General features: G+C 38.3%; 5 protein-coding genes across 5 annotated transcripts; 3 read left to right on the top strand and 2 right to left on the bottom strand.

Annotated features, from left to right (window-relative positions):
• The first annotated feature begins 1343 nt into the window (after positions 1-1343).
• LOC119078548 (probable NADH dehydrogenase [ubiquinone] 1 alpha subcomplex subunit 12) lies at positions 1344-5423 on the top strand. Its single transcript, XM_037186119.1, has 4 exons — positions 1344-1541; positions 1607-1784; positions 1850-1934; positions 5261-5423. Exons 1-4 carry the CDS (start codon positions 1447-1449, stop codon positions 5329-5331), a joined length of 429 nt encoding a protein of 142 aa, XP_037042014.1. The 5' UTR covers positions 1344-1446; the 3' UTR covers positions 5332-5423.
• Positions 5411-6160, bottom strand: LOC119078546 ((6-4)DNA photolyase-like). Its single transcript, XM_037186116.1, has 2 exons — positions 6063-6160; positions 5411-6004 (listed from the first exon to the last, which is right to left on the bottom strand). The coding sequence occupies exons 1-2, from the start codon at positions 6109-6111 to the stop codon at positions 5478-5480; spliced, it is 576 nt and encodes a 191-aa protein (XP_037042011.1). The 5' UTR covers positions 6112-6160; the 3' UTR covers positions 5411-5477.
• Positions 6161-8012: 1852 nt separating this feature from the next.
• LOC119078549 (ATP-binding cassette sub-family F member 3-like) lies at positions 8013-8736 on the top strand. The gene is made up of 4 exons (XM_037186120.1): positions 8013-8102; positions 8163-8273; positions 8329-8444; positions 8557-8736. Exons 1-4 carry the CDS (start codon positions 8046-8048, stop codon positions 8648-8650), a joined length of 378 nt encoding a protein of 125 aa, XP_037042015.1. The 5' UTR covers positions 8013-8045; the 3' UTR covers positions 8651-8736.
• Positions 8737-12392: 3656 nt separating this feature from the next.
• Positions 12393-15116, bottom strand: LOC119078517 (cryptochrome-1-like). Its single transcript, XM_037186080.1, has 4 exons — positions 14987-15116; positions 14031-14205; positions 13070-13959; positions 12393-13011 (listed from the first exon to the last, which is right to left on the bottom strand). The coding sequence occupies exons 1-4, from the start codon at positions 15051-15053 to the stop codon at positions 12455-12457; spliced, it is 1689 nt and encodes a 562-aa protein (XP_037041975.1). The 5' UTR covers positions 15054-15116; the 3' UTR covers positions 12393-12454.
• Positions 15117-15168: 52 nt separating this feature from the next.
• LOC119078531 (serine/threonine-protein phosphatase 2A activator) lies at positions 15169-16712 on the top strand. Its single transcript, XM_037186097.1, has 5 exons — positions 15169-15374; positions 15441-15943; positions 15998-16133; positions 16200-16408; positions 16484-16712. Exons 1-5 carry the CDS (start codon positions 15335-15337, stop codon positions 16601-16603), a joined length of 1008 nt encoding a protein of 335 aa, XP_037041992.1. The 5' UTR covers positions 15169-15334; the 3' UTR covers positions 16604-16712.
• Positions 16713-17208: the final 496 nt, after the last annotated feature.

The raw sequence follows: 17208 nt of genomic DNA, 5'->3' as shown, positions 1-17208 counted from the left end.
GCTATTATCTGCATTCTCAATTTTCTTTTACTTGTTATACGGAAATTATTTCCTTTTCAATTTTAGAAATCAATTTTACATAAAAAACAAAAAAAAAAATATTACATCCAACCACCGATCCATTGCTCAGACCAATCCTTTACCTTAAAAATATTCCCTTTCATTTATTCACTTTTATCTATTTTCTCAATTTTCTTTTAGTTTTCATTTCTAAATTTCTCTTTGCAATCAATTATTACCATATTTTCTCATATATAGAAAAAACAAGTATTTTTTAGTTACTTTTTCTTCAACCAAATTCCTTATATACTTAATCAAAACTTTTTTTTGGAAACAAAAATAATTTTTGGAACCCAAAATTTTTTTTGAAAAGATATGCTAAAAGATATGCCAAAAAAAATACCGTCTTTAGCCACAAGGATTTCAATTTCTCATCAGATGGAAACTGAAAGCAGCTTACAGTTGGATCATTCTTATACGCACATTTCGGGACACAACATCTATTAATTACATGAAAGAATTTGTTAACAACAACCTTATTTGCAATATATTTTTTTCAAACAACAGAATATTTACTTTTTCGATTTAGGTGTGGAATCAATTTTAATGATATAGATTTGCACTTCTTAACTACAATTTTCAATGACGTATTTTAGTTTTCGTATGCGGACTGCTACGTGATGTTAGATTACATATTAATGTTCATACCAGTGATCAGATTTTCATTTAAAGAATATTCGTGCCTATTTTTCAAATATATCTTGGCTCTCACCGCATTTTTAAGAGTGTAAAAATTTTAAAAAATAAAAATGACATTTGACACTGTCAAATCTACCTACTTTATTTTTTCTATTACCCTGCTAGGTGCGTTGTCACACGGAAGGTGATTTTTTTTTGTAATGTTCGTCATTTTATTTGTATCTGCATGACCTTTCGAAAGTTTACAGCCTTAGCGGCGCTGACGTTAATCTACATTTAGAATTTACACGGGCCCCCTGTCATTTTCAAAATTGACGGTGTAACTCTATGTTCATATCTACAGAAACTGGTAAGCATTGACCTTAAAAAAGCACCCGAAACAGTCATATGATTTATTGATTTAGTTAGTGCCAAAAACTACTATTATTAGCTATATACTCGTCTAACCAGACCTCTTCCTGTTGACATCCAGTATCTTAAGTAAGTAAAACCAGTTACGACGCAATGTTACAAACACCTCGATTGTAATCAGATTTAATTTTTTAAAGTCTCGACCTCGATATATGCGACGCGACATCTACACGCAAGTACTTAAATTTACGTTGGTGCGGCTATGTGTTGCAGCCGCTGCAGCACTGTGCTACTCTTTTCATGAAGTGTCACTGTCAAAATTTCAAAACATCGGAAAAGTAAAATATTTCTCTCGGAAATCTTATCGAAAACTGAGGAACATCTCGTCCTACGAAAATGTCGAAGCTGCTAGGACTTGATAAAATTGCCAGACTGTTCGATATAATCAGGGCCAATGGTGGAATCAGGGGCAGCTTGGCCAAACTCTATCGGTAAATGATGCACGACTTACATAATGCGATTCGTGAACACACAATTCCATTTATTATGTTCGCAGTACGGATGACTTGAAGGTAGGAACATTAGTTGGCACCGACAAATACGGAAACAAATATTTCGAGAGTCCGTACTATTTTTACGGTCGTAATCGATGGATTGAGTACGCTCCTCAGCACCATTTGGAATATGATGGGTCTCAGATTCCACCTGAATGGTACGGTTGGATGCATTATAAGGTAAGGATGAGTGGAATGGTTCCACGTTTTTCCTTTTAGTTTAAAATAAAAAAAATATTTTGTAGACGGATCTGCCTCCGGATCGAGATGGTATGAGACCCCAGTATAAGTGGATGTTAGATCACAGTGAAAATTTGTCTGGTAAAAAAGGTGAGTTTTTCATTTTCACAATGGAACCGGTCGGTATACTATGATTTTCCAATTAATTGGAATGGAATGCCAATATTCTTAATGTGGGAATGTGCGCACATGAATACTTTTCTCTTCACGGTTGAAAGAAGACAACAGGAACCCCTTGTGAATACAGAGTGTTGTGCCCGTAAAGTAATTTAGTTTTTACAGCAGCGTAAATCGTAAAATGTCGGGTTAAATATGTCTTAAATATGTCTCAAATCTCGATGTCTCGACTCTTCACGTCCCGTTTTTAAGAAGCCGCATGAAAAGCTTGACCTGTGAACTAGGGGGGTTATCAATTGTAAAATCGAATTTTCGTTTTGTCTAAGAAATCACTGAGTAAGATTATATCCAGTCTTGTTATCATAGCTTGATAGACAGGGTCTCTTTTCAGGAATTTTTTTCTACAGAATTTCGGGAGTTTTGAGAATTTTGAAGAATGCGAATTCTTGAAATTCTTGAATTTTATAATTTGGAGCATTTTCAAGTGTTTCGAGAATTAATTAATTTCACGAAAAAAGGCCTAGGAAAGTTCGCAATTTTCAGCCATAAATTTGACGAAATTTCAATGATTAGGAACAGCTATTCATCACTCGAGTTGAAGAGAACATCTATCTCAATAAATTCAACGAAAGTTTTACTTTTTGACACTGAGTGTCGGTTCCTACGACCTCGAGTGACAGTGCACATCGTGTGCGTAATAGTACATTACTATACCAGTGAAGTAATTTGATATATCGTATCCAGATGAGTAAAAGTATCCGAGGGCTTCAGCCCGAGGTACTTTTACTCATCGTGATACGAGATATCAAATTATTTCACGTGTAAAGTATGGCGTTTTACTTTACGAGCGAGGGAAAGGGCCTTCACTAGTGAGGGAAAGGCCACATTACATCACTAGTAAAGTAAAAGAGCATTTTTCGCCGAGTTGCATAGAACGTTTATCTCAATAAAATAAAGTCAATGAAAATTTGATTGGAATCGTGCCGAATGCAAAATTTTTAGCATGATGTGGATGTATGAGGACTGATAGTGATATTTAGCCTAAAAAAATTTCATTCATTTGAAAACTCAAATGACGACACTCTTCAAAAAGTTTAAAGATTTTTTTCAGTCGTAGTTTCTTTTGGCAAAATTTCTCTGAATTATTTCCGTATTTAAAGTGACTCTCTAGTTTTGAAACGAAGGTGAAGGAAGTTATTTTCTTGTTATCCGATTACTACTATAACACTCTTCTAAGGGTGAACAATGTACATCCATTAATCCCGTCCTCCAGGTCAAACTTAAGTCCTACGAAAATTACAATTTTTCAGTCAGACGCTCCTCACGCTTCCATTGATCCAGATTTCACAAGTCATTTTCTTATGTATCACTTTATCCAAATATTTGCATCGTGAGCTGGAGATTTCTAAGGATTCCTAAACTACAGAAAAGGGCAATCAAATTTCAGCCGAAATTTGCCTCAGCTGATTTTCAGTTTTGTTTGTATAATTGAACCAGCTGAAGCAAACTTACGCTGGGCGTGACCAAAAAATCCTAATTTCTTTCAATGGTCTACATAAAGTTCTTGTCAGTATCACTAACCAGATTGCTTTGCTCAGGAATTTATCTCAGGAAAGTTTTCCCCGGCTTACTTAAATGAACTTGCGCAGACCTCGCACTCAAAAATGGCGTGCCTTATTAAGGAAATAAGGAGGTTTTTTAAAAAAATAAGGAGAAAATAAGGAATTTTTCGGTTGAAATTAAGGAGAAAATAAGGGGCTTGGAAGTAAATTTTTGGGTAAAAATCTTGATGATTTTTTATACGCACAACCCCTTGCACGCTTTTTTAGGCTCAAAATTCCCATACCCATATTCAACGATTTTACACTAATTTAATCCACTTAAATCCACTTAAACGCAATGGGCCACGTTCAGAAACGAAACGTTCATGACATCTGGGTAAACTTTCACGACCAAAGTACATCGTGAGAAATCTAACCTCAAAGTTAAACTTGACAGCGTTAACTCAACGAAACGAATGTTCACTCAGTGAAGAATTTTTCGTTCCTGAACGCGGCCTGAACGAATTACCATGGTTTAATAGTAAAAGTTAATTTGAAATTATTAACCTTAGCTTACCGCTACTTTCTTATACCATGTCAATTGTTTATTTTGTGGACTGTGAATATTTACGTGTAAATATTAATACAAATAATCCACACAACCCACAAAATAAGACTATGGCTCTTTACAACATTCCATTGGTTGTAGGTCGTGTTTTGAACCTCAGGATAAAACTGTACATTTCTCAATATGCTACATTCCTTAATTTTCTTTTAGGTGAAGTAGAGATTTGAGGTCAGAATTATATCAAATTTGTAAACAACACAATAATTTGATCAAATGAATTTAAGTTTATGTAGGTCTTGTTTTTTTGTGTGATCTACCACCAAATAGTTTGTTGGGAAAGTTTCCCTCTTAGTACATCAGTGAAATAATAAAATAATGATTCTTCCCATAGATGACTTGGAACAGGTAGATTCCATTGACCTTTTCAAGCCTCCAACAGGTCGCACACAAGTGGCGTCCACCAAAATTTTGAAACTTTGGGACCCCCTCCCCCACTGTGCTCTATTGTCGTTAGATTGTTTCTTAGACTGACTTTTTGTAAAGTCGATGTTTTAACTGACTTAGTATGACCGCGCTTTTTAGCGTGAGACAGAGGCAATTCTTTCCAAACATTCGTCCGTTACCTTCAATTCTTCAATCCATTGAGTGGGAAGGTAGCAAAATTACTGTAATCCACGTGGATATTTTTCTTCAGTAAAATCGACAACAAGGAACTACATTTCTATGGTTTGTTTACTAGCAGTAGGAGATCGGGTGAAGATTTACGATGACCCTATTGCTCAGTATTCTGCCGCGCAGCGATTTTTTTTTATTATCTGTTATCCAAAAATGTAGTTTTCTCGTCAAAATTATTGAAAAATAAGGAAAAAAAAGGAACTTTTTCAAAAATAAGGAGGAATAAGGTGGTTTTTTCAAAAATAAGGAAAATCAGGAAAATAAGGAGTAGTACGACCCCTGCTTGCGGTGTGTTTACATACGTTAGTGATTAAGTGAAGTCAACGATTAGCGGTGCTAACTTAATACAACTTAATAGCAAAGAAATAATCGTAGACATCGTCTACCAAAGTCACCAAAGTTCACTGGTCCTATTTTACAAGGAAAGTTCAATTTCAAAAATCGTCAACTATGCTTAAACGATCGCTTCTCTCAACGGTACGAATTTAGCAATCATGACTCGTTTCTCATTGCAGGACAATACATGCCGTACACTACAACTCGTCCGAAAGTCGAAGCATGGACCCCACCAAAAGCGGACAAGTGAAATTCCTAGCAGCATATTGGCAACGATTGATTCTGGATATTCGTTGGAATTAGCTATTATGTAAATAAAAAAGAGCATGTGGAACATGTGAACATCGGTTGTCGTTTATTGCGAATATGCGGATACCCTTGCGATCATCCATCACATCATGGATTCTTCGGATCTTTTTTGAAGTATTTCACTATTGTGCTGTTCTGTTCCATTTTCATGATTTTTGAACTTGAACAACCTGACGACGTTGATGGTTCCGGTTTAACTTGAGTATTGTCCACGTCAAATTTTCCGCCTCCTCCTCCGTCTCTGTGCTTTTGGTAGGTGTCTGCCATTTTTGCCATATTCTTTTTGAGGACTACGTCATGGATGACGATTCGCTGCGGATAGTCTTTGCCAATAATGCATCCGAATTCGCGTTGCTGAGCAGCAGTCGCTGTCCATGGTTCGTAAATCATACTTTTAGGATAGTTTGCCAGCTCCGGCACATACTTTCGAATATATTCACCATCCTTGTCGGTTTTCTTTCCAAACGAGACGGGACTATACACACGATAGTATAAGTGGTAGAATGCTGACGCCGACAGCCACATCCAGTTTCCGGCATTTAACGCCCAATCGGCATCTAGCAGCAGTTCTTCGAACACCCTTTGCCCATCTTCCCGTGATATCCACAAGTCACCTGTAAAGAGAATCGTCGACTTGAATTCGTCAGACTATCAACAAGAGTTCAAGTTTACCTCTGGTCAAGAAACATGCCACAGCATGTCGGGCCAAAGATGAATCCATCCTTCTTGTCGCAACTGTCTCATTATAGCATCGATGAAAGGATATCCAGTGCGACCGTACGTCCAGGCCTCCAAATGTTGCACATTTTTCTTCCACGGTATTTGACGACAAAACGAGTTGCCGACCATGTGATTAAAGCTTCTATCTCGATTGTTTTACGGTCTTGTTGCTGTTTTCTTACTTATGAATTACGACAGAAAAAGTTTTTCTCATAAAATATCATCGTCAACGTATTTATTAATTGAGTGTTCATTTGACGATAATCAACGAAATACTGAATTCAGCGTTTAACAACGAATCATGTTTGTATGTATGCGTATGCAACGACAACAATAGCTGTTTTGATTCTCACCGCTCTCCATCATCCAACGTCATCGGTCAACGCTAACTGTTTGTTATTGTTCCGTTCCAGCTGAATATTCGTATTGAATTGAGGAAAATGAGCAACTGTACGGTTTGTGATGATCCCTTCCGAAATGATCGACCAAATATAGTCATTTGTGATGGAATTTGTCGCCAAGTTTTCCACGCCGAATGTGTCAACTTTAACAAAGATGCGCTGTTGTACATACTACCGAGAAATGCCGAATCTTAAATGGTTCTGTGACAACTGTTTCGTTCAAACTTCAACTTCCAACGTTTCTTCTCAATTATTCAATAAATTCAATTCCACCGTTGCTGTTCCAACATCATCGTCATCTTATGCCCATCGTTCGCTACCTGCCGCAACTCGTAAGCGCAAATTGATTCAGAATTCAAAACCAATCAACAATTCAGCATTCTTGATGAAGCCTAACGTTAACCGTGGTATTAAAAAGACCAAAGACTCAAGTAGTCTCCTCCAACAAAAAACGAAACACCGCCACATCAGTCAGTCAATCGTCCAGGATTGAATGGATCGAACTCGCCGAACAAATCTGAAATCAATCAATCCGATGTCGTTCAACCAAAACCGATGCATAATGTTGCAGATCATAAAGAAACTCTCACAGAATCGTCGGGACTCGAAATTCCATCGGTTAATTCCAGTTCTTTCGCCGAGATGCTAACATCGTCAACTTTCTTACAAGGATCTCATAATGTCAAAAATTCGCCTGTTCAACCGCTAAAACGTTCAATCCATCAACAAAGTTCGTCCGACACACATAAGATTGCTTATGTGTCCAACTTACATCCGTCAGTTACCGAAGAGGAAGTCATCGATTATTTGATACAGAATAACGTAATATCGTCGGTTGACGATGCGTCATGCAAGATACTGCTTTCACCCAATGTTGATTTGGACACGGTTAGCTTCGTATCATTTAAAGTCACCGTTAGGTCAGAACTGTTTCATGCTGTAGTCAATAATAAACTCTGGCCTGGCAATGTCATCGCTAGGGGAATTTGTGAACCGTTAAAGCATCGATGAGCTTTCAATTTTTTTTATGAACTTTGAATTCAATTTTGTTGTGATTTGAAATTAAATTCGTATGCTTTGTGCGACTTAGCTTAAAAAGAATTTAATTTGTACACTCAACTGTGAATACTAATTTTGTTTAAATTGTAGTCAGGGGGCCCCGGCCATTGATGAAATGATATAAATAAATAAATAAATATCTCTAACGAGATAAAATTTTAGTTTCTGATTGCAATTTGTAGTATTTTAGATAATCGTTCGACAGGCAAGAATTTCCAATGTCTACGTGTTTGAACTTTGACATGAAAATTACTGTTTTCGATCTAAGGTAACATATTAATCGATAGTCCTAAGTTATTTGTCGTCTAATTGAAATCAAAATGTATTTTCAGCCATTGATAATGTCCTTGATTTAAGGTCGAAATATTTGGCGATAAATAAATCTATCAATTGAGCAAATCCGAACTTCTAACTCTAAAAATTTGATATACGCTCATCTTACCAATTTTAAATAAATAAATAATGTTTGGTTCCGATGCAGCTGCTGTGTAGAAAAATTCGCGCCAAAGTAATTGACCGCAACTTTTTGGATGTTTGTCTAAGTTACTAAATGGTTGACACGTAAAATACCGACCAGATAATTTGCTTTTAGACGGTACCGACAGATATTCTTCACTTGCATTCCCAACGCATTGAGGTGTACAAAGGCAATTACGAACAGTTTGACAAAACAAGAACGGAGAAACATAAGGCTCAGCGAAGGGTAAAACTCGAATGGAAATTTGTCAATAGAATTCTCAATCTTACGTTCTGTCTAGGAATACGAAGCTCAAATGGCTCACAGACAACACGTACAGGAATTTATCGATCGCTTCCGATACAACGCGAACGGAGCTGCTTCCGTACAATCGAAGATAAAAATGCTGGAAAAGCTGTAAGTGATCAGCTGACGATACCCTTATATCAGAATACACAAGCAAAGCGGTTACAGTTATGCGGTGTGGACTGGACAATGAAAATTTGAAAATATTTTACTCAATTTGTAGACCTGAACTGAAACCAGTCGAAAAGGAAGTTGAAGTCGTGTTGAAATTCCCTGAAGTTGAACCTCTCGACTCAATCCGCCTGTTCTTACACTGAACGAAGTGAGCTTTATGTACAACAAAGATGAAGTCATCTTCAACACGATCAATTTGAATGCCAATTTGGAATCGAGAATATGCATAGGGAGTATCACTGTCGTTTAGCATTCCATTTTCCGCAACTATAATCCGTTGCAATTTTAAGTGAAAACGGTTTTTTGGTGAAAACGGTGCCGGCAAAACAACTTTACTGAAAATAATGCAAGGAATGCTAACACCATTTGGCGGTATGATCTTTTACGTGTTACGGCATGTTTCATTTTCATTTACATTGCCTAATCACGTAAAGCATTGTACTTACGAGGTTCCAAGTTGTTATTTGACAAGTGGGGAACACCCCACTTATCAAATACACAACTTGGAACCTCGGAAGTAATATACTATTAACAACTTCCACACAGCAACAACAATAATGTAAATAAACTTTGCTTTACAATCCCCACTACAAATTTTTGTGATGTACCGTGTTTGTGTTTTTAATTGTGGGAGGGGATAGCAGATTTGTTGTTTAAAATATGCGGCACGACTCTTTCATTCATTCTAAAGCTAACGTTTGTAAAGTACACATCGTAATTTGAAGCTGAATTCAAATTTTCCCATTTACGTTTTCACAATATATTACATTGCGCGATGAACCAGTCTAAAGCCGATCCGTGTATATGTGAACACGTTGAGCGCAAGTATGGCTGTGTAGTTTGCCATAGGAGAAACATTTTAGAATATGTTTTTGATCATTCACGCACAATTGTCGAAGCTACAACGTCTCTAAACCGAAAGATGAGAGGTACCGAGCTTCAAACGTTGTGCTCGTCAGGCAAAAACCATAAGTATGCGTACGCTGTGATCAAACGTGAACGAAAAGGTGATCCGAATGTGTTTGAATGTAATTGTATTGTAAATTATACTAGGTTGCGAAGAGAAATGACATGTCTGAAACGTTTCGGTGTTCGAAACGTCGCGTAAAATGCCGCTATTCGCGAAAAAGTGCGTCGAGCGGCTTTTGCATACAAGCCATATAAGTGGCCATCCGGTAAAATTACACAATTTCAAGGGTACGAAAACCAACTGTACATAATATTGCTAGAGGTGTTCAGAGAAGAGGATATTGTCGTTGACGGTGATATGGTGTTGACAATAACCCACAAAGTGACATCTTCCTTATACAAAATGTGTCGTTTTGTCAATTATTGTGAAGACGCGGCGCGAAATTCCTAGCAGCCGGACCGGATATTCCGTATAAAAACGTGGGTGGAGATTCAGCCGTTTATTCAGCTCGTGTCGGTAATAAATTTTTCGAATGTACTGCAAATGCCGATCCCAACCTAACCAGAAAATTGAAGGCAGTCGTGGCCGCAGGTCATGAGGCTCACCTTTACGTCTTCGATAGAATTAAACTTATTTACCGCGTAGTTTATACGTTGGACGGTGAAATAAGTATTTTCCATTTATAAAAAAAATCCTAAAATCCTATAAAACCAAAAATTAAGAACAATAAAATTCTAAAATCCTATAAAACCAAAAATAAACAAAAATGTATGAACGACTCTTCACACAAAAATGTATGAACGACTCTTCGTGTAATTTGAAACGTTAACAATTTTAATGGGAAGACAATTTCATGCAAATTTATTGCTGTGCATTTTGTTATCTAAAAGAAATTTGTGAAATGAAACGCAATGAGAATGAATGACTTTGTCAATATGAAATTGCTATAGTTCCGAAATTTAAATTTCCGCACGAATATTTTGTCCTCCATTATATGGATTATATGTCGCTGACGCAGTGTTACAAACAAGAAACCATTAAATTTTTTTTTTGTAAAAATTGTTTTCGTTACAGCAGCCATTTGTCGTGAATCAATTTAATTGAAGGGCTTACGCAAAAAGTAAAGAAAATATTTAGTTAAATTTGTAGGTGCGCTGAATTTTTCATTTCATTCGAAACCCTCAATACATTTTTACGTTCAACAGGCCGAAATGGATCCCCGTCGAACATTTTTTTCGTTGTTAGAAGGTGCCGTGCACTTTGCACCCGGAGCGACAATCGACGATGTGCTAAAGGAGTGCGGCAATTGCGGCATACAATTTAAGGGAAAGAAGTGTCCCATCGCAAACTGTCGAAACATTTCGATTGCAGTTCCCTTTAGAGGATTCAGCCCGATGGAACACGACAGTCCTCGAATTGCGTCGGCGTACATTACTGAAAACATTTCCGGTAAATTTCCATTGTCAAAATAGAATCATTTTCACTGAAACGTATGTCTCTTTAGATGATCCAGACATTACCATAATCAGTCAGCATTGCTCGGTGCCTACAATCGTCTGTACCCGTGCTACACGAAAGTCCTCGAATTGCGTCGGCGTACATTCCTGAAAACATTTCCGGTAAATTTTATTAATTTCACGAAAAAAGGCCTAGGAAAGTTCGCAATTTTCAGCCATAAGTTTGACGATATTTCACCGATTAGGAATCACTCGAGTTGAAGAGGACGTCTATCTCAATAAAGTCAACGAAAGTTTTACTTTTTCACACTGAGTGTCGGTTCCTACGACCTCGAGTGACAGTACACATCGTGTGCGTAAAAGAGCATTTTTCGCCGAGTTGCATAGAACGTTTATCTCAATAAAATAAAGTCAATGAAAATTTGATTGGAATCGTGCCGAATGCAAAATTTTTAGCATGATGTGGATATGTATGAGATGAGGACTGACACTAATGGTGATATTTAGCCTAAAAAAATTTCATTCATTTGAAAACTCAAATGACGACACTCCTCAAAAAGTTTAAAGATTTTTTTCAGTCGTAGTTTCTTTTGGCAAAATTTCTCTGAATTATTTCCGTATTTAAAGTGACTCTCTAGTTTTGAAACGAAGGTGAAGGAAGTTATTTTCTTGTTATCCGATTACTACTATAACACTCTTCTAAGGGTGAACAATGAACATCCATTAATCCCGTCCTCCAGGTCAAACTTAAGTCCTACGAAAATTACAATTTTTCAGTCAGACGCTCCTCACGCTTCCATTGATCCAGATTTCACAAGTCATTTTCTTATGTATCGCTTTATCCAAATATTTGCATCGTGAGCTGGAGATTTCTAATGATTCCTAAACTACAGAAAAGGGCAATCAAATTTCAGCCGAAATTTGGCTCAGATGATTTTCAGTTTTGTTTGTATAATCGAAAGAGGTGAAGCAAACTTACGCTGAGTGTGACCAAAAATTCCTAATTTCTTTCAATGGTCTGCATAAAGTTCTTTTCAGTATCACTTACCAGATTGCTTTGCTCCACCATAATCAGGAATTTATCTGAGTAAATTTTTCCCCGGCTTACTTAAATGAGCTTGCGGTGTGTCTACATACGTTTCAAGTGATTAAGTGACGTGAACGGTTAGCGGTGCTAACTTAGCACAAACTTAATAGTAAAGAAATAATCGTCTACTGACGAGAGTACTAGCTCATCCAAGTTCACTGGTCCTATTTTACAAGTTCAAAGTTCAAACTTGTTCAATTTCAAAAATCCTCAACTATGCTTAAACGATCGCTTCTCTCAACGGTACGGATTTAGCAATCATGACTCGTTTCTCATTGCAGGACAATACATGCCGTACACTACAACTCGTCCGAAAGTCGAAGCATGGACCCCACCAAAAGCGGACAAGTGAAATTCCTAGCAGCATATTGGCAACGATTGATTCTGGATATTCGTTGGAATTAGCTATTATGTAAATAAAAAAGAGCATGTGGAACATGTGAACATCGGTTGTCGTTTATTGCGAATATGCGGACACCCTTGCGATCATCCATCATGGACTCTTCGGATCTTTTTTGAAGTATTTCACTATCGTGCTGTTCTGTTCCATTTTCAGGATTTTTGAACTTGAACAACCTGACGACGTTGATGGTGACACCGGTTCCGTTTTCGGTGACTGCGGTTCCGGTTTAGCTTGAGTATTGTCCACGTCAAATTTTCCGCCTCCTCCTCCGTCTCTGTGCTTTTGGTAGGCGTCTGCCATTTTTGCCATATTCTTTTTGAGGACTACGTCATGGATGACGATTCGCTGCGGATAGTCTTTGCCAATAATGCATCCGAATTCGCGTTGCTGAGCAGCAGTCGCTGTCCATGGTTCGTAAATCATACTTTTAGGATAGTTTGCCAGCTCCGGCACATACTTTCGAATATATTCACCATCCTTGTCGGTTTTCTTTCCAAACGAGACGGGACTATACACACGATAGTATAAGTGGTAGAATGCTGACGCCGACAGCCACATCCAGTTTCCGGCATTTAACGCCCAATCGGCATCTAGCAGCAGTTCTTCGAACACCCTTTGCCCATCTTCCCACGATATCCACAAGTCACCTGTAAAGAGAATCGTCAACTTGAATTCGTCAGACTATCAACAAGAGTTCAAGTTTACCTCTGGTCAAGAAACATGCCACAGCATGTCGGGCCAAATGATGAATCCAGCCTTCTTGTCGCAACTGTCTCATTATAGCATCGATGAAAGGATATCCAGTGCGACCGTACGTCCAGGCCTCCAAATGTTGCACATTTTTCTTCCACGGTATTTGACGACAAAACGAGTTGCCGACCATACGATTAAAGTTTGGATCCGATGCAGCTGCTGTGTAGAAAAATTCGCGCCATAATAATTGGCCTATTAAAGATACAGGTGGCGTTGTGTGTTTCTTCTTGTTCTTCAACACTTTCTGCAAATCCGAATACATCAGCCTTGAGCTAATGCAACCAAATTTAAGGTAAGGACTCAGAACAGTGGTACTTGGTTTAAGTGAGTTGGGTGACGTTTTTGGTTTTTCGAAGCCACAAATCCAATCAGGCTTTCGGAGTATTGCCTGGAACCGTTTTAAGCCTTCTGTTTCGCCCCCTGGATACAAGACATCACCCAAATCTGCTTCGTTCACTCCCAGTTCGTGTAACGCAGGACAATCATAGCACTTTGAATCTGTGTGTTCATTCGAGTCCTTTGATGGTTTCGACTTAGCAGGTAGAGCAGCTGGCGCTTCTAAAGGTTCTGGTATTGACATGGTCGATACAATTTTCAGGAAGCCTTCGTATTGTTTCGGTGCAATACCCTGACTCTTTTGAATAATCAGTTCCGGATTGTAAATCGTATGGGACACCGTTGTGATAACATTTACGTTGAATTTCTTTGCTTGCTTTTCCACCAACATATCGCGCTGTCTTGCATATGGTTCTATATCCGATTCAAATGTTAAAAGTTCTACTTGCCATTCGTTGAATAATTTAGGAAAAATCACCTTCGGATCTCCTCGGACGACATACAATCTGAAATGGATGTGTGGCATCGTTCGGAGTATGAAAAATAGTCAAATCGAGGAGCTGTACACCGCACCCACCTGGATTTTATTTTACGTAAATTTGAGTCCAACTGTAATAGTGACTCTTGCAGGAATCGCCATCGATTAGGACCGACTTTCAACCAATTCGGAATTTCCGGGTCCAGGACAAAAATTGGGCGCAGGACATACTTGTTCGGCGATTTGCGTATCAGATCGATGGCTTCGGCTAGAGCTGAAAAGGGAATAAGTTCAGTTGACGAATGAGTCGCTCCAATAAAGGGGCCGAAATATTATTTTATCCATTTGATGTTCATTCTGTTCTATCTGAGAATCTCCAGAGCTTAGAATAGGACACGTGAGCCTAGTATTTGTGCTTTGACGAGCTGCTGTTATGTTGCATTGGAAAAGAAGAATTTTTCGGGGGAATACAAAAGATGCGTAAAGCTCTTTAAGAGCACAGACACAAATGCGAATCGTTGTTTGGTTAATCGTGTACATCGTGTTAATCGTGCACGAGCCTAAGTAAAATGCACTTAGTCCATAACATAAGGTATTGCGGCGGAGAAAGTGGTCTGTGCTTTCTAAATATCCACACATGTCTTAGAGCAGCATAGACCTCTTTACATTTGCTGGAACATTGCACCTACGAATTTTTTGTGTGTGCAACGGGATCAAAATCGGTTCATCGGGGCTCATCGCTCACTTCAGCAAAACGCGTTGAGTTGTGTCAGTGAAAAACCGTTCTGTTCGAGGTAAAGCTTGGAACAGTTCTAATTCAGATCGTGCGAAACTGAAGAAAAAAGTCATAGAAAGCTCGACAACAAGTCAAATGTGGCAATGGAAAGCCACAATTGTTTACGTTCAAGCTTTCTACTAGGATTTTCATTTAATTTCGGTCGACCTGATTGACACCTGTGCCGAGCCTCAGTTCGAGGCATTTACACATTCAAATTTCAATGTGAATGACCAATAAAAGACCGAATATGGACCTGACATAGGATGCATCTGATTACCTGGATTGTCATGAATCCTAAGACCTTTCCGAAACCAGTGAATTATTGTTTTCTGTTGTTTGTCCATTTTTACGTGTTGGTTGTTACGATTTATAAACAAAACAAAACTCCGCCTGCCGGTTGATTTTTACACCACACAAAACTGGTCCGATTGGAAATCTTCTTTACCGGCGAAATGTAACCACCAAACATTTTGTACATCTCCTAAAAAGAGAGAGGTGTATGTAGATCATACACACCTTGACAGCCTTGACATACACCGTAAACAGCGTAAACAAGAGAACCATAAATTAGCTGTTCAATCCGCAATTGTTTTGATAAAAGAAGCTGACACTGAATGCCCAAAGAATGTCTGTAAGATTCGCCAATGTCGATGACCCAGCTGCAGGTAACGCAATTTTTTTTTAATTCCAAATTTTCGTTGTCGGAAAATATTTTTTTCGGAATTCCATAGCCGCATCTTCCCAACATGATTACGTGATTCCAACGAAATGCGTTAAAAATATGGGCGATATGGCTATGTGGGAAAAATCGGAGGCATACTACGACATCGTCGGCTTTATCAACTCCATCAGCAATGCGGTCCAAGGAATCAAAAATACCGTCTACCTCGAACAGATCCCGGTTGTGCAGAAATTACTCGAATTGTTTGAAAAATTGTCGAAAATGGTCGACGACACACCGCCCATAGATCAGCCGCAACGGTTCGGCAACAAGGCGTACCGAGATTGGTTCGAAAAAATGAAAACGAGTGCCAAGGATCTGTTAGAAGATGTACTGCCCGAAGAACTCCATCCAGCCATCGTCGAAATTGGTGTCTACTTTACGGAATCGTTTGGAAATTCAACCCGGATCGATTATGGTACCGGACACGAATTGTCGTTCATTATGTTCCTGTGCTGCTTGTTCAAAATCGGCGCGTTGACAGAATTGGACAAAACAGTCACCGGAGTGAAGGTAAGACAATTTGATGGATGTATGGCTGTTGACTACATTCGGATTCCCTCGTAGATATTCAACTCTTACCTCATTTTTGTGCGAAAACTTCAACTAACTTATCGTATGGAACCGGCTGGAAGTCACGGTGTGTGGAGTCTGGACGATTTTCAATTTGTTCCGTTCATATGGGGCAGTGCTCAGTTCGCTGGTATGTCAATTTTAAAATCATCGTACCCTCCAATGTCTAAATTTCGTTTCTTTGTTCATCCCTAAGTCGATAGCCCGATTCGACCGAATCAGTTTCTCGAGGAAAAAATCATCAAAGACTACAAGGATCACTACATGTTCATCAGTTGCATTGACTACATTAACAAGGTGAAAATTGGAAATTTTGCTGAACATTCGAATCAGCTGTGGGGCATCAGTTCAGTTCCTACATGGACGAAAATCAATTCCGGTCTCGTCAAAATGTATCAGAAAGAGGTTCGTGATTTCGATTCAATTCAATTTTTCCATTCAATAATCTCATGTCTCATTTGTCCATTCATACACACACAGCTGCTAGGAAAGTTTCCCGTCGTTCAACATATCGTCTTCGGTTCGTTGATGCAATTCAAATCTGTGCCACCAGGTAAGCAATTGCCATCGGCCAGGCTAGGAATGCTAGCACCGAACTAAATGTATCGTATGCCTACGGTTTGATTTGAGTTTTTTTATCCATTGAAATTCTGTTGTACAGTTTTCATATTCTTTAAAATACACAATTTTTCACGTTATTAGAAAAAAATCATTTTTTTTTATTACGGCGAACACTTTGCATAAAGATTAACAGCCGTAGATAAGGAATTCGTCATTATCTGCGGTCTCATTAATTTCAATCAGTGTTCAGCCGGTAGAAATTATCTTCGTATAAATTAATGAAAATAGATACAGAAACGTAAAAAATGAACATGACGTCATCGCTGATGAAACATCAAATGATGGATTATGTGATTGGAAATTTTTTTGATTGTGTGGTCAAGCAAACATAAAGAAAAACATCAACAAAATCGTTTTGTGTTATACTAGAGAGGATTCGAGGGGCAGACAGCTACGAAAAATTGTGGGACTGCATTTTTGTTCGGATCTGAGATCCTATGTGTATATCAGTTTATCAAAAGACGACGGATTTAAAACCTATGTACTGTATTATTACACAACCCGACGAAAATCAATCTTTGTTCTTCGACTGTGTGTCAAAATCAAACAAATAGTTTTACCTTTCTCACACCAATGTAATTCGC

Source organism: Bradysia coprophila, unplaced genomic scaffold (genome assembly GCF_014529535.1).
Source record: "Bradysia coprophila strain Holo2 unplaced genomic scaffold, BU_Bcop_v1 contig_297, whole genome shotgun sequence".
Classification (NCBI taxonomy): Eukaryota; Metazoa; Arthropoda; class Insecta; order Diptera; family Sciaridae; genus Bradysia; species Bradysia coprophila.
Note: the sequence above shows the minus strand (reverse complement) of the source record. Positions and strands in the feature narration are given on the sequence as shown.

What these genes read in the sequence shown, in the direction of transcription:
- LOC119078548 (XM_037186119.1), top strand. Translation starts at nt 1,447, where the DNA reads ATGTCGAAGCTGCTAGGACTTGATAAAATTGCCAGACTGTTCGATATA. An exon ending in ACGGTTGGATGCATTATAAG is followed by an intron (nt 1,785 to 1,849) that starts GTAAGGATGAGT and finishes AATATTTTGTAG; the next exon opens with ACGGATCTGCCTCCGGATCG. An exon ending in AAATTTGTCTGGTAAAAAAG is followed by an intron (nt 1,935 to 5,260) that starts GTGAGTTTTTCA and finishes TTCTCATTGCAG; the next exon opens with GACAATACATGCCGTACACT.
- LOC119078546 (XM_037186116.1), bottom strand. Translation starts at nt 6,111, where the DNA reads ATGGATTCATCTTTGGCCCGACATGCTGTGGCATGTTTCTTGACCAGA. An exon ending in GGCATGTTTCTTGACCAGAG is followed by an intron (nt 6,005 to 6,062) that starts GTAAACTTGAAC and finishes TTCTCTTTACAG; the next exon opens with GTGACTTGTGGATATCACGG.
- LOC119078549 (XM_037186120.1), top strand. Translation starts at nt 8,046, where the DNA reads ATGCAGCTGCTGTGTAGAAAAATTCGCGCCAAAGTAATTGACCGCAAC. An exon ending in TTGACCGCAACTTTTTGGAT is followed by an intron (nt 8,103 to 8,162) that starts GTTTGTCTAAGT and finishes ATTTGCTTTTAG; the next exon opens with ACGGTACCGACAGATATTCT. An exon ending in AACATAAGGCTCAGCGAAGG is followed by an intron (nt 8,274 to 8,328) that starts GTAAAACTCGAA and finishes CGTTCTGTCTAG; the next exon opens with GAATACGAAGCTCAAATGGC.
- LOC119078517 (XM_037186080.1), bottom strand. Translation starts at nt 15,053, where the DNA reads ATGGACAAACAACAGAAAACAATAATTCACTGGTTTCGGAAAGGTCTT. An exon ending in TTACGTAAAATAAAATCCAG is followed by an intron (nt 13,960 to 14,030) that starts GTGGGTGCGGTG and finishes CATCCATTTCAG; the next exon opens with ATTGTATGTCGTCCGAGGAG. An exon ending in GGCATGTTTCTTGACCAGAG is followed by an intron (nt 13,012 to 13,069) that starts GTAAACTTGAAC and finishes TTCTCTTTACAG; the next exon opens with GTGACTTGTGGATATCGTGG.
- LOC119078531 (XM_037186097.1), top strand. Translation starts at nt 15,335, where the DNA reads ATGTCTGTAAGATTCGCCAATGTCGATGACCCAGCTGCAG. An exon ending in TGTCGATGACCCAGCTGCAG is followed by an intron (nt 15,375 to 15,440) that starts GTAACGCAATTT and finishes GGAATTCCATAG; the next exon opens with CCGCATCTTCCCAACATGAT. An exon ending in AAACAGTCACCGGAGTGAAG is followed by an intron (nt 15,944 to 15,997) that starts GTAAGACAATTT and finishes ATTCCCTCGTAG; the next exon opens with ATATTCAACTCTTACCTCAT.